This window comes from Aedes albopictus, chromosome 2 (assembly GCF_035046485.1).
Source record: "Aedes albopictus strain Foshan chromosome 2, AalbF5, whole genome shotgun sequence".
NCBI classification, from domain to species: Eukaryota; Metazoa; Arthropoda; class Insecta; order Diptera; family Culicidae; genus Aedes; species Aedes albopictus.
This window is the reverse complement of record NC_085137.1, coordinates 111,362,971-111,379,524: the sequence shown is the minus strand read 5'-3', so window position 1 is coordinate 111,379,524 and position 16,554 is coordinate 111,362,971. Positions and strand designations below refer to the sequence as shown.

Below are 16,554 nucleotides of genomic sequence, written 5' to 3'. Positions count from 1 at the left end.
GAATTCTTTATACCAATATTACAGATTTTTAGAAAAGGATACAGATTTTACAGATTTTTCAAAAACTTACAGAATTTCATACAGATTTTCCGTAAAATAATACAGATTTCATACAGATTTTCGGAAAAAAGTTTCCTTGACCTGATACATGGTTTGTAAAACTAATAGGCTAACGTACCCAATAAACAACAAATTACAAAATTACAAATTACAAAAAGTAGTCATACAGATGATACAGATTTTTGGAAGGCCAAAATACAGATTTAAATTTGGCAACCCTGGCGGTAAGCGGTATGGTACATTTCTAAAGGGTCTGTTTACATTTTTCTCAAGTTAGCTCAAGTTCACCGCGTCTCATCACATCAGTCCATCTTGCAAAAAGTGTATTATTTTTGTATTAAAACCACTGTAAATCACGAGAATTTCTGAAAATGAGTGTTTGTTGCGTGTGCCGAAAGCGAAGGATTGTCGGCTCCGATATCGTTCACCACGGATTCCCACTGGATTCGGCGATGGCAGCGCGCTGGTGCGAAACGCTCGGGTTCGACCGGATTCCGACGCATCACGCGAAAGTTTGCGGCGAGCACTTCCGGTACGAGGATTACACCTCGTACGATGGTGAGTGATTTCGGACAAAACTGTTCATAGATCTGAGGCATTTGTTTTCTCTTCTAGGTGTTACCAGGAATAAAATGCTGAAACCGGAAGCTGTTCCATCGTTAAATTTGGGTAAGTGCATTGTTTTTCCTGATGAAACCTTGCAAAAGTTTGTATTTCTTATGCGAGTATTGAGCGATCCTGTAAATTATTTATTATAAGGACTATCCCGCGCGGATAAAAATATCCGCAAGCGGTAATGGCGGCGGCGGGCACAAATAACCGATTCGAATTTTGACGTTTCGTGGGGATCGCAATCGGTTGGCGCCATCAAACGGTGGGTGGAGTGGTGAGGAGGAGTATGAAACTGTTTTGATTTTCCCCCATGAAACGTCAAAATCCGAACCGGTTGGACATGCCCGCCGCCGCCATTACCGCTCGCGGATAAGTGGATACAAATAAATAATTTGAAATATTCTTCATTACACGATTTGACAATTCCGGAGAAATTCGCGAAAAGGCCGTAACTGACCAAATGTACACAATTCAGGCCAAACATGTCTAAAGGTCCTATCTGCAGAAGAGAGGCTCTCTTTGGTTTCCCTCTCTTTCGTTATTATCTCAGCTGTTTATTTGTATTATGGTTGTCTCCTTGCATTGAACGATGGTCAAAACAATCGTCTTTTGATTTGTACTGCAAAAATAGTTGAAAAGTGTACCATTACATTGCAATAATTGAAAGAGAAAGTGAACAAAGAGAGCCTCTCAAATGCAGATAGGACCTATTGAAATGTTTGGCCTGAATTTAACCCTTTATCCACTTATCCGCGAGCGGTAATGGCAGCGGCGGGCATATCCAACCGGTTCGGAGTTTGACGTTTCTTGGGGGAAAGTCAAAACAGTTTCATTCTCCCCCTCACCCCTTCGCCTACCGTTTGGTGGCGCCAACCGGTTGCCATCCCCAACAAACGTCAAAATGCGAATCGGTTAGTGGTGCCCGCCGCCGCCATTACCGCTCGCGGATAAGTGGATAAGGCAGTGACAACTATATTGCCACCTACTGTTTGTATTTTTTTCTGTTTTATAACAATTTATTTCGGACTTTTTTTTTGGTTTACGCAAAATTGGGATTACTAACAACGCCTGGTATTTTTTTGGTACTAAACAAAGCTTTAACAACAATTTAGGAGCCATTTGTAGTCTCAAAAATGGCTAAATTTGACCGCGTGAAGAAAATTAGCTCAAACTTATTGTAAAATTAAAGGTTTGTTTAATATTTTAAGAAATAATCAAATTCTGGGCTGACATGAGCTGAACTACACAGTTTATATTATGGGTTAAGCTGCAATCCACTTTAAAATCTCTTTTCCGGCTTTTTGTCGAAGTCAAAAGAAGAAAAGTACCCTAAACGGGCAGTGGCAAGAATATTGCCACCAGCGCTGGTGGCCTAAACGGGCAGTGGCAACTATATTGCCACCTCAAAAGCTCGTTTTTGGGGTTAACGGGCAGTGGCAACTATATTGCCACCAGCGTTTTTGGCCTAAACGGGCAGTGGCAACTATATTGCCACCTAGATTTTTGTGAGTTTCTTTCAAACAAAAATTGTTTTGTACATGTAATCATGTATATAATCATTTCCATAATAGTATGCGTTGACAACTCTTCTAGTTTTCTCGGCCTTATAAAGGGTTAAGTGATTATAATAGTGAAAAGATGCTAGATTTTCCTACTAAATACTCACAAACTTTCCTTGATATCACTTTTCTAACTATTGAAAATTACGGGTTGTAGAAGGCGTAATCCCATTCTGTGTCGCACGAAACAAAACAAGAATTACGCCTTCCACTCCTGGTGTTTTTGTTTACAAAAGTAAAAGGCGAAACTGAAATCACAACGTAAACACGGCGATAGTGAAAGGCGAAACTGAAATCAAAACATAAACACGGCGAAAGTAAACGGCGATATCCTGTCAGAATCCAAACAAAGGCGAATAGTAGAAGGCGATTCTGAAATTGATATCGATTCAAGGCGCATAGTATTGGGCGTATTTAACATTATCGGGCATCAATTCGGGCGTAATAACATAGGGGTAGGCGGGGCAATATGGACACCCGGGGCAGAATGGACACCCTCAATATTTTGAAATATGCGTACTTTTTCGAACTTTTAATGAATGGAGAACATAGTCCATTTGTCTAAAACGTAGTTTCAGGAAAGAAACATTCGAAATTAAAATTATACTTGATTTTACACGAAAAAGTTGCGTCCTCCGATTTTTGTGCATGGAAATTATAATTTTCACACCATCTAAAATAAGATTTAGTGATTAATTTATTGCAGGTTGATTAAACCCTGATATTCCTAGAACACATGCAAGTAGTTTTGTTGTATCTACATGCTTAACATGTTTATATTTTCTTCTTGATTATATCAAAAATCAAGTCTGGAAATATCTTCTGCTGCCGGGGCAAAATGGACACTCACCTTTTTGAAAGAAGCGGCAAGAGAAAAATATAACCTAAATCACAAACCAACCAAATTCTTCGATTTCAGTATATTTTCGGTTAAATGTTCACTATAGTAGACATAGGGTGAAACAAATTGGTCAAAAAACGACAGCAGTGGAAAATAGTTGTTCTAGGCACAGCTGTACATGTCGACAAAAACGAAGCTTTATCCAAAACAGCCTGAATTTAAATTAACTGAACAAAAATGAACTACTTCGGCGTATTATTCATCCATAATAGTTGTTTTGAAATGAAATGACTTTAAGGATACATGTATCAAAAAAACTAAACTTTTTTGACATCTTGCCAGGTAAAGTTAGCAAAAACCTTAGGGTGTCCATATTGCCCCGCCTACCCCTAAACGTAATTTTTAGTGCAAAAATTAACAAATTTGTACTGTTTTATTAGAAAATCAAGAAAATGTGTCAGAATTGTGTCATTTAAGCTTGTTCGTCATGTTACTCTGAACTATTCCTAAATAGGATTTGAAGTTGTACCAGCAAAATTCGGTTGTTGTTTTCGCAATGTTATTGCTTTGTCAGTTACGCCCTATTCGCGAATTACTCCGGAATTATGAGTCATTTTACGAAGTGACAACAATGTTGATGATGGTATTGATTTTCACGGGTTAGGACGCTACCTCCTGTCAAAATTTCATTCATAAAATCGGCTCGTAAAATGGACTATTCTAAGGCTACAATGAGCCATTTTACGAGACATTTCGGATCAGCTGATCGCTCATTTCATGGAAGAAAATTTGACAGGAGGTTGCGCCCAAGCCTGTGAGTGTTAATATCAATATCAACACTGTTGTCGTTTCGTAAAATAGACTATGACAGTTCTGCATGAGTAAGACAAAACCAGAGAAAATGAGCCATTTTACGAGACGTTTCGGATCAGCTGATCGCTCATTTCATGAATAAAAATGTGACAGGAGGTTGCGCCCAAGCCCGTGAGTGTTAATATCAATATCAACACTGTTGTCGTTTAATAAAATAGACTATAGGTAGAGAAGCGAAGAGTGAACAGCCGTCTGAACGGCAACACTTTTTCTGTTTTGATTTCGTAACTCGGATGTTGGCAACTGCCGAAAAACAGATTAATCCACCTATCGAAGGTAGTGTCTTTCTCGTGTACTGCATTAGAAAATGATTTATGTCAGCGCTTGAAAATTGAAGTGTTTTACCTCAGACGAATCAAAATTTGCTCTTCTTTGACCGGCGCTTTTCAACCCAAAGCGGTAGCAATATGCCTTCATTGGCTAACATGCTTCTGAAGCAAATGGGAGCGGGAGCAATGAAAAATATGGGTGAGAGTGAGGAACGACGATTCAGCGCCGTGCGGCTCTCTGAATCTCTCTCTTCGCTGGTGTATACGGCAATGAATATACTTGATTTTTTATCTCGTTATTACAGTGCAAATGACATAAACACGAATTAAATCGATTAAAATAGTCACGTCCATCATTGTGTTATGGACAAATTGATTGTTTTTACAAGTTTTGAGCAAAACATAAATCCACTGAATAATTGGGTTGTTTAGCGAATAAAATATTGCTATTTTCTATAGCCTAATCGAAAGAGCTCATTTTTCTGAATATAACGTGATTTTATTGGATTTTAATACCTTTGTTTTGATGGTTAATTTAACAAAACAGTTTTAATTTTTTGGATACAATGACAGTTAAATCGATAAAATGACAGCTCGACCCGAACAAAAAAAAATTCCCATATAAACTTTAAACGCATTTTAAAAATAGTTCCCGGACTCCAAAAATTATGAAATTTTGGATTTAGACTAATTTTTGGGCGGAGAATCTGATTAAGAAATAATCCAGGATACCCCTCAAGAACCCAATTAACGCATCTTCAACCTCACCGCAGCAAGTGAGAAATAATCGTTACCAGTCCATATGCTTCACCAGCCAACCGACCGATGAGGAATAGTGGTCGTGGTTGGTTCAGTTTCTCTTTGCTCCCTGTGCGTGTTCGTTCGTAGGGATGGTTGGAGCTAATGACTGATAGTACCATTCATATTCGCTCAATTTCAAGCACTGATTTATGCTGTTGATTTATTAACAAGAAATCATCAAAATTGTATACCAAAAAGGATCAATTTTCGTCGATGAATATATAACGAAGCCACTTCTCAAATTTGCAAGAGCACAAATATGAAGAACCAAATGTCTCACCATAATGAAAAGTTGATCGAATGGTCACCCGCTGGTGGTGACCAATCGATCAACTTTTCAGCACAATCCATCAGTTGGTTCTTCAGATTTGTGCTCTTAAAAATTCGAGAGGTGGCTTCGTTATATATTCACCTTAAGGAATCAATGTTATTTACAGTAATATTCTTTATATTTAAAAATATTGCTAAAAAATGTTTCGAATGATCGCAATACTTATCATGAATTATGCGGCAATTGTCAAGGTTTGTTGATTTTGTTCGATAGGATACCAGTTTGACGGTTCGATAAGGTTTCTTTGGCTTCACACTCTTCGCTTCTCTACCTATTTTCTCTGGACAAAACGGGCTTGGTTTTTGTGGTTTTTGTCCTTTTTTCGCTCATGTGTTATCTGTCAAAGCGACCTGTGACCTGTCAAAAATTGTCTTTGTGCAATGAAGAATACCAAAGACAAACAGACGTCTGACTTTACTCAGTTCTCATCATTAAACTTTTAAACGGTTAGTTCAAATGTAGCCCTTTCCTAGCGAACCAGCATAATTGTCAAATAACCAACATTTAGTCATCATTGCTGCAGCAATAATCAATTTTTCAAAAGCAGTTTTCTTCCTAGAAATCCAAAAACCTTCATTGAAAATTATTTCACTGTTAACCCAGATGCTGAGTAGAGTAGTGATAAATTTTCATTAAAATTAGATGTGATTTCAGCGAAAAAACTGCTTTTGATTTTCTGGCAAAGGATGATGGTTTGTTTTCTTTTAACAGGTTTCCATATTTTTTCATCTGCTCAGTCCTTGGTTCAGTCTTTGTTTTATGTGATGTAAACTGTTTTAGTAATTGAATTATTACTTATACATATATGTGGGTAATCAAACCTTTGTTTACGTTGCATGTGGGATTTGCCCAAGGATTTGCCACAACAATTTGAACAAGAAGTGGACCGATAAACATGAACAAGTTTTATCTGTCGCACATTTTTTTATATATCAAAGTAGTCAAAGCTAGAAATCGAAAGATTAAGAGTGGTTCTTCCAAATAAGAGATAACAGTTGTTGTTTTGTTGAGGAATCTGAGAGTGCTGGAGAGCTAAATTTGAGCAATAGATATGTATGGAAATTTTACTTTTTTGCGCTCCGTACCGAAATGGATAAGTGGTGGGGTGGGGCAAAATTTGTCAGTGCCATTTTATAGCGCATTACTTATGTTTTGATTATGTTGATAATTCAAGTGATAATTTTATTAGGTGAGCAGCATGACTCTGTGATAGTTGTGGTTATTTATTGAAAAACTAGCTGTCCCCGACAAACTTTTCTTCGAATGAGTGTTATCAGTTTCGTACATTTTAATTCCGCCCTATGTTGCTTATCCTTTGACAGATACGCGTATTTCGACTACCACTTGTAATCTTCCTCAGTGTCAGTTTACTGTGGATAACTGACACTGAGGAAGATTACAAGTGGTCAAGCAAGTGGTAGTCGAAATACGCGTATCTGTCAAAGTATAAGCAACATAGGGCGGAATTAAAAAGTATGAAACTGATAACACTCATTCGAAGAGGGTATTCTGCTTAGAGGGATCGAAAAGTCGGTACAAGAAACTTTTCTTGCCAACTGTGATTTCCACGTTCCTCATCAAATTACTCGTTCAATAATGAATAAACGGTTTTCGAAAAAAACTCAATCAACCTTTGGATGAAAACAATCTGAACAAAATAAAGACGATCCAAATCGGACGTTCTGTTCGCAAGTTATGTGCAGTCTCACGCCTTCAAAAGCCCCATACTAAAAGCACAATTCCCCAAAATTCCATCTCTATTTCAGGAAACCACTCGCAATCATCATCTCCAGAGCCTCCAGCCAGTGCTAGAAGTTTTGACAACGTATCGGACTATCTTCCCCATATCGAAAAGATTTTGCAAAAGCATGCCGTTCCGCAATCTATAAAAATTTCCCACGATTCCAACTCGAAAATAGTCACAATTTCCTATTCAGAAATTTCAGATCCTGTTGCTCCGAAAGAGCAAAAAATTATTTGTTCCAGGTGTAATGCCATTTTCAAAAAACCTCGTGACTTGGAGTTGCATCACAAAATTTGTCGAGACAACCTAAACCCGTACCAATGTGCAAGGTGCAACGCCACTTTTAAAACCATTACCGATCTAAGGTTGCATAAAACTTGTAAAACGAATTCACCCGAAGATTCAACTTCGGATGATCCAAGCGATGACGATGGAAACGATGCAGAACCCAGGAAAGTTTGCAAAGAGTGCCTCAGTTACATCCCTGTCAACAAGATGAAGAAACACTATACAAAGTTTCATGAAGGTAAAGATGCTCCCTTTGCGTGTCGAATTTGCAATTTAAGGCTAGATGATTGCCACATTTTGTGCAAACATCTCAGATCGCATACCCTGGAACAGCTTCGCAATATCAGAGAAAAGTATCCCGAAGGGCTACACTACAGCAGCAAAGAGCAAGAATATTACGAATGTAGTCTCTGTGGAGATATATTTAGCTCGGAACCAGCGTGCGTCATTCATCAGGATACCCATTTGGCGCCACGTTTTCGTTGTCCGATTTGCCAACGCATGCTTAACACGAAAGATGCATTCGTAAATCATTTGAAAAAGCACACGGCAAATTAACGTGCTTAACGATAATCTGTCACTTCTGTGGTTAAATGTTTGCACTCGAATTAATAAACTGTTTTCACTAATTATTGCTTTATTTAGTTTTTACACAATGAACTTAACTATGATGACATCGAGGATAATGACTCACTCCATCTTGTATCAAGATGAAGTAATTGTGGGTTAGCCTTATATTCCTGGTGTCTTGGGTCTATAAATGACGCAGCATACAGTGTATCAAACAATTGTCCGTACAGCAGTTTTTTGATCAAAATAATTTTTCATTGAAACGTTTATAACTTTTTAATACGTCAATCAAAAACGCTGAAATTTTGACCAATCATGAGTTATATACCAGAGCTCCATTGGTGAAAATTTGAGCGAGATCGAATAAGTTTTCTAAAAGTTATAGAACTTTTAGTAAAACTTATAAGATTTTTGAACACATTTTTAAAACATTATATCTCAACATGTACTCGATGAAACTTTTTTAATATTTTTTGTGTTACAGCCTAAACCTAAGGCTTTCATATGCAGCTACGTTTACGGTTTTATATTCACTACAGTAAATATAAAAAATGTGCTTATGTAGTTGACGATATTTAAAAAATTACCATATTTTGCACATATAATCTGCCAAACGTTTTCCACCAATAAAAGTGCATTGACTGAACGAAAAATACATAGGGCCTACTCTTCATATGTAGTTTAGTAGGTCCTGTATAAAAATATTACATTAAGAGAGTTTGAAAAAGTTGAAAACACTTGGCACTTTTATTGATCAAAAAATGATAAATTTCCAAATAATACTCTGAACATATACAGATTTTTCATATTTTTTGTAGTGAATATAAAACCTCAAACGAAGCTGCATATGAAAGCTTCAGGTATAAGCTGTAACACAAAAAAGATTGAAAAAGTTTCATTGAGTACGTATTGAGATATAATGTTTAAAAAATGTGTTCAAAAATCTTATAAGTTTTACTGAAAGTTCTATAACTTTCAGAAAACTTATTCGATCTCGCTCAAAATTACACCAATGGAGCACTAATATATGACTCATGATTGGTCAAAATTTCAGCGTTTTTTATTGACGTATAAAAAAGTTATAAACATTTGAATGAAAAATTATTTTGACCAAAAAATTGCTGTACGGACAATTGTTTGATACACTGTATGTTCGTGGGGAGGGGAGGATACACTGAACGGAAACCTCCGCCTGAAATCTATTGAGTGGCGATACGGTCGCGCCCGAGTTCGACACTCGGTCGGAAACCGTATGGTTCACCGACCGTAGGATGTCATCCATAAATTGGATGACTGTCATATGAAAATTGAATGCCGACCATAAGGTCGACTAACTCTTTTTTCTAGCGATGAATAATGAAAATAATTTGCTAATCACTCCAAAACGATGCTCATTGATGACGCAGGGTGCTACCCTTTTTCCAATAACTGACATGTCCAAAATAAGACATGCGAACAAATTTCGTCAACGTCGCGAGTATAATATGATCATTGAACTGGTTACGTTATCGGCTGTATTTGACGAAACTGAGTTGCCTTCGCTTTGCAACCAATGTTCATTCACGCTGCGTGTGTCGACTCACACACGAATGAGAAGATCGTCATTCAATTTTAGGACGATTTCCATACGACTGATTTGTGGTGGGGGCTGGCTCATCGAATCTTCCGGTCCGCTTTAGTGCTTTATGCATCATTGTGGCCAGGTGTTGTTCTAGTTTTTCCAGCTGTATTGTAAAGCATGAGCGGTGATCCTTGGCATCCTTGTGAAATTAGGGGACTCGGAATGTTGATCGACCACCGATTACTGCTGGCAGATGCAGTGGAAAGTTTGTCTTAATACGTATCAATCGTCTCTGACAAACGAGAAAAAACTGACTTCACTGATTACCTGTCTCTGAGCCAAATCTGGTATAGAGTCTTCAGTATCCGATTATTCGCTTCATGTTTGATGGAGGCTTTCAATCCAAGGGGGTTACACAGTCGCTATCCGAATGAAGAGAACAATATTCCGCGTGATATATCACAAATCAAAAGAGGTGCGGTACATTACGTGGAATGGAGATGCTGAATTGGGTATTAGACCAAGTCCCTGCTGGGTGGCGCGAAATAGATGAGCCATAGACAATAGAATCGTCAATGTCGTAGGGCATAGTATGTGACTATTGTCGAAACAACACTATTTTTGGTCATTGTCCAACCAAATCATAAGCGGCGTCCACTTACACTAAGCGCATAACTATGTTAGGGTCAAGATTAGGATGAAATCATTAGTAAAATATAATAACACTTTTCAGTTTGTGTAGTTAGTTGAACTAGAGTTAACTTTTTTATTGAGACATTTTCTGTAGGTTTATTCTGGATTACAATACATTAGCTGCCCTTTAACTGAATTATTTTATAACAGTAAACAACATTATTCCTTCTTGATAAACAATGTATTAACAAAAGCATTTCAATGTGGACATAGAATTGCCAAACTATACATCTGATCAGATATTTTTCCGGTATTAAATTTGAGGTGGCGAGTTAAACTCTTACGGAAAATAGTTTTTCAATGTCAGACAAACAACACATGAACACAGCTACCAAAAAACCAAACCTTCTATACTGTCTCATTTTGCCGCTTCCTATCCTCAATTGAACTTATCTGACACTAGTTAGGACTGTCTGGGGAAGATCCGGGTTTCTAATTCTGTGTAGGACTTGTTAAAACGGGATGCCTGATATGACTGCGGACAAATGGGCTGGAAGTACTGAGCAATCACAATTACTGTCGTACTAATCATATTAAATGCATGCTTTTCTACTTACATCCCGAACGTCGCCAACCGGCAAAGAGGACATGACGAAAAAACGCGAGATGGCTCTAACAAAACTAGAAAGGCGATGAAAAGGGTCACCGATGCAACGATATGGAAACAAAATAGATGAGAAATTATCGACCAAATCATAATCTATGAACATATCGCTAATGTTCTTTATCATTCTTTCTTTTTCTCGTTTCAGCAACAAAATCGAAACCTCTCTACTATCTCTTCATTTTCTGCCTCTTCCCATCCTATTCCCACATCTTCCTATATCCTCTACCCCATCTATTTAATGTATCTGACACTTGTTGGGACTGGTAACGCCAGCGCCTGCCTGTGGAAGATCCCGGTGTGCTAATTCGGTGTAGGACATGTTAACGGGGGAGGCTTAGTAGGTCCACATCTGCCCACAAGCAGATGGGCTGACAGTTGTCGGCCTGGGTGTGGACTGAGCAATTACAATTACAATTACAATTTCCATACGACTGATTTGTCATTCCAATTCCAAAACACGATTTTAATAATTTGGGCTGGATGGTCGAACAAATCAGTCGGTTTCGGGATGGGTTTTTCGTTCAGTGTATCTGATTTTGCTACAAACCATGCACTAGGTATGGTAAAACATGCTTTCTTCACAATCAAGATCACAATAATACAAAAATATGCACGTGTACTGTGTAGCTGCTGGCTTAGAATAGCATCATACATCCAAGGGATGGTTCAAATATTACGTAACGCTAAGGGGGGGGGGAGGGAGTCTAGCGCTGTGTTACGCTTCATACAAAATTTCAAAACTGCCCACACAAAAGTTGTTACATGCACAGCAAAATATAAATGCAACCCGCCCGATGTAATTCATTCCGATGTACTAAATAATCAATGTAATTACGATTCCTATGTACGATTACATTATTTTGATGTAAAATCTTTTGTTCTTATGTGTACATCGTCCGATGTAATATTCATGCAACCGACGTATTGATCGGGTTGCAGCAGTTCATTTGTAATATTTGTCGTCGCGGTTGAAATCCGAAGTTTCCCCACACCCGACAATCGAATTATCTCAAAATCCATAAGTAAAACTTAACGTCGGACGTAGTGCGCTGGACAGCGTACCTGGCCCTCTATCCAGCGCACTGTGCCTGACGTACGTCCGACACATGGACACATGGAAAACTTGGGAGAAAAATCGATTTTCGCATGTTAAAAATTCCGATTTTCAACTGCACGAACAATACCCTAATAAAAATGTATTATACACTGCTGATGGGGTGAATGATTGTATCATTCCCTGTATGGTCAAGATGATAGCCCGAAAGGGTTGTTAAGCACGTTGTGTATTCTTTTCTAAATATTAGGGTAGATGGAAAAGAAAGTGTATATTTATCATTCAACGTAGGATTTATTTATATGCGGGCAATCCTATACTTACGAATAACTTTTGTTTAGGGTTTATTTATTTATTTGTTTATTTGTTTATTTAGAGTACATCAACAGGCTTCTTTAGCCCCAATGATGATTGATTAACTTAGAATTAAATAGCGTACAAATTTACACAAACACCCGAATTAATACAATAATAACTTAAGCATACAACATAAGCATAGGAACATTCAAATCAATTATAATTTTCATTTCAATCTAACGATTAACTTGATCATATACACAGAATGTAATATCGGTTTAAATAGCAGCTGCTGGTCTCCAGGTTCGCCTCGGGTAATCGATGAATTCTCGGAACATCACATCGGCGGGCCAAGTCTTCGGTTCTAATGCTTTCCGCTTGAATTCAGTAGGCAAAATAACTTTCAACGATGCGTAACGGAGAGAACTGTTCAGTTTCCATTTCGGCACCAGCAAAACGACTTCAATTTGATCTTTTTCGTTGAAGCTGAGTGATTCGGCAACCATGCATACTAATTCCTGTTCAGAGACACATGCATCGATATTCGTTAAGAACAAGGCGAATGTGTTCTCTTCCTGTTCCTTGACGCATTGCCCGTGATCTATCGAAGATCCTTTCTCAGCAACAAACGGCCTAGCTCTTGATCCACTTATCAGCCTGGTTGAAGTTTTGGGAGTAGAGTGACGTATTGAGCACTGCATCGACGAAATATCATCACGTACCGCTGAATGGGAAACAACGGCAGACAGCGTTTCCGAAATTTGTGTAATTTTACTTTTCATATCCGTTATCTCTGCAGCTACATCCAATGGCATTTGATCCGAGCAAATTTTTTTTGCTAGTTTGTGCATTGAATTCCTCCAGACATGCGTCGCATAACCAAATGACGTTTTTCAAAAAACAATTCACAATTTGTTCAGGTAGCCCGACACAAGCGGCATGAAATGAGTTCAAGCAGCTTCCACCACACGTTGCATACATTTCTGTTCCATTGTTGATTGGTAAGCAGCATTTTGGACACTCCATTGTTTCAGTGCGATAGAGTTAACAGAGGATGAAAAATAACACTACAATGGATACCACTTTAGAAATCACAACAGCGATATCGATGATGGCTTTTTGTAACGATTTCAGTTTATCGTTTCTTATAATATAGTCACTTTATTTTTTAGATGAGTTCTTCAATCCAAGTTAGCAAAACTTGCAATAAAAACAGACTTTAAATAAAACGTTCGAGCACTTATTTCAATATATTTGCGGAGCGAGCAGTAGCAGACAACCGATCACAAACGAGTTCACAAACACCACGTTGGTTCGTTCAAATATTACGTAACGCTAAGAGGGGAGGGAGGGGGTCTAGCGTTGTGTTACGCTCCATACAAAGTTTCCTATACAAAAGTTGTTACTTGGGGGAGGAAGGGGGTCTGAAACTTATGTACACCGTGTCCAATAAGTTCTCATACAAAATCAAATTGAATTAATTTCACATATGTTATTAGGATTTTCAAAGTAAATTTATTTTTTGAAAGGCCAACTAACACTGATCAAATACAGCATATGATGTGGAACTAATTGTCCTTTATCCTTCTCTACTGATGGCTTATGTGTCGTAAGTCCATTTCAGCTGGCACGCACGCCATATCATTGGTATTTCGTCTCATTTTAACGAGTAATGGTTTTACGTTAAAACAAATTGCGTTCCTGTCCTCACCATTGCTAGTAGCAACTATGACCAGAAGATGAGATCCTGTATAGGTGAAGCATAAGGCCGTTTTATTTTGTACAAAATAATACGTAAATTAAACATAAATGGCCATTAGCGTGGTTCAAAAAATCGTTTTTGCTCCACACCGCTTATTCGATTCCCAACCAGATTATATGCCTTCTCCCAAAATTTGAGCTCATTTGGTTGAAAATTGAGACTGCACAAGCCCTTCAAAGTTTGTATGGGAATTACTATGGGAAAACGATGTTTTTCATTCAATCCACCGTAGCATTTCTCCAAGTGCCCTAGTGGGTTAGTTGACCCTTGGTAATCTTAGGCTACTCTAACAACTACAACTTTGCAGAAGACCGCATTCAAATCGGACGCGCCATTAATTAGTTATCGATTTTTATCCAAAATCGAAATCTTTACTCATGATGGTTAAACAATTCGGTGGGCATCACTGCATTTTGCAGTGAAACATAGTAGCCATGATTTCAGTGTGCTATCTTTGGCGCCATATACAGCAATGTTGCCTGCTGGGAAGCTGGAGGATCACTGTTAAAGTTTGTCCAGTTGGATACAAATCGATAACTAATTAATGAGGCGTCCGATTTGAATGCGGTCTTCGGCAAAGTTGTAGCTGATAGAGTAGCCTAGGATTACCAAGGGTCGACTAACCCACTAGGGTACTTGAGGAAATGCTACGGTCGATTGAATGAAAAACATTGATTTCCCATAGTAATTCTCATACAAACTTTGAAGGGCTTGTGCAGTCTCAATTTTCAACCAAATGAGTTCAAAATTTGGGAGAAGGCATACAATCTGGTTAGGAATCAAATAAGCGGTGTGGAGCAAAAACGATTTTTTGAACCACGCTAATGGCCATTTATCTGTTTTAATGATATTTGTTGTGTTAAAGAAGCATGGTTGCATTTTGTATTGTTCTTTCACACACTTTTCACTTCTAAAACATGCTTGTATTCCTATTGTGGTAAATTTAGTCCAAAATTTACGTTTTATGATGATTATGTTTAATATAACGGCCATTTTCAAGGAAATCAGCCCAAGTTGAGCTAACTTGCAATTTTTTTACCATATCATCACTAAAATTGTATTGTTTTAGCTTTAGTATATCAATTTGGTACAATACATGAGATACAAACTCAAAATTTAACCTAATGGACTAATTTTAGCAACTGTAGAATGAAAACCTTCTCGAACATTTTTCGTGCGTGCCGCAGTACAAGAATTTCAGAAAACGGAAGTGTACTTCTAGACTTATAAAAACAAACAGAAAATAATGTTATTCTAATCCGTATGCTTCATTTAATCAGCATTATGTGGCCCTTCAATACATGTATTCATTTTGAAAATATGAATCACAGATGTGAAATAAAATTATATTTTCTAAATTTGTATTTTGTATGAGAACTTATTGGACACGGTGTACGTATGTACGATGAGAATCATCAGAGTGTTACGTTTGTCTGCACGGAAAAAACAGATTACCTAAAAAATACGTTAAAAGAACGCAAAAATAAGTATACCGCTTGAACTTTTTACCCAGCAGTGGGTTGTTTCCGCGCTCTCCCGCTCGCATTGTTGTCAAAAACAAAGCGAGAAGCAGCTACCTAGCCGATAATGTCCGTGCGAGAAGCCAAATTTGGGTTTTTTGCCGTTTACCCAAAAGTGGGTTTATTTCAACCCACTAGGGTACTTCGAAAGTTAACGCTAGGTAGAAAGAACTTTGCGATGGGTTGCAATTTTCTGCCGGCATCAAACGGAGACTACCTACTCAGAGCTTTAACGCGGTATAGCCAAATTTGGGTTCTCGCACGGAAGAGCCGATATGAGTGAAAAGAACCTACACTGAAATGAAAACTCCATTAGTTTTTATGTGCGCAAAGCATATAAAAGCGAATCGGTGAATCAAATCCTCATTTTATGTGCGGCATTTGGATTTTAAAGTGTTTGCATTAAATATAATTGAGTTGCACATATTTTTCATATGCGCAGCAATGAATTCTAAAAAGGATACATTTACAACCTAAGTTAACTGAATATAAATTTTGAGTGTATCGATTGATATTTCAAAACGTCCAAAACATTTTGTTAACGGAAAAATGGTAGAGCTCAAAACTTTTGTTGTTGGCCGAGTTCACGGTTTATATTTGAAGTCTCCCGGGCGAATTCCTGCAGTTTTTTTTTTTAAGGTAACGTATTTTCATCATTTTATTTTACGTAATAATAATCCAAATATGCCAACAGATCGAGATCGAGGTTGCAACGCGCAAAGCAAGTTGACCAAAGACGAGCTTCTGAGGAAGATTTGTCAGAATCCGACATAAACCTATAAATAGGTGAAATTTACCAGCGGATTTTTGCTTGGAGACAAGAGCTCGTAAGTATTGATTTATTTTGATTGATAGAACAGCATTTGATTTAATAATAAACATTTTCTTTCAGGGGTTTAATATGATCAGTTTTGCTCAAGTGGAGGTGCTGGTCGTGAAGCAAAAACGCTGAAATGGATTACGAGTTTGGCAGCAGCACCAGTAACGCGCCACGCCACCATGGCTTTCCGGGGAGAAAGCTTTCTATGTTTTGTTTCTAAATCAAGTTCCAAGTATATTTTTCCATCATAAAATAATTAGCCTGATTTATTTTATTTCTAGAAAATCACATA

General features: G+C 37.8%; 1 protein-coding gene across 3 annotated transcripts; it reads left to right on the top strand.

Annotated features, from left to right (window-relative positions):
- The first annotated feature begins 343 nt into the window (after nt 1-343).
- LOC109420676 (zinc finger protein 555) lies at nt 344-16,547 on the top strand. 3 transcript variants are annotated; one of them, XR_009997463.1, is made up of 4 exons: nt 344-618; nt 676-729; nt 16,137-16,269; nt 16,335-16,547. XR_009997463.1 is itself a non-coding variant. In XM_062850240.1 (3 exons), exons 1-3 carry the CDS (start codon nt 432-434, stop codon nt 16,214-16,216), a joined length of 321 nt encoding a protein of 106 aa, XP_062706224.1. In that variant the 5' UTR covers nt 344-431; the 3' UTR covers nt 16,217-16,547. The 3 variants fall into 3 exon arrangements, 2 of the variants coding, with proteins under 2 accessions (XP_062706224.1, XP_019550647.2); XM_062850240.1 differs by having other exon boundaries at nt 16,137-16,547; XM_019695102.4 differs by lacking the exons at nt 16,137-16,269; nt 16,335-16,547 and adding an exon at nt 7,113-8,008.
- The last annotated feature ends 7 nt before the right edge of the window (nt 16,548-16,554 follow it).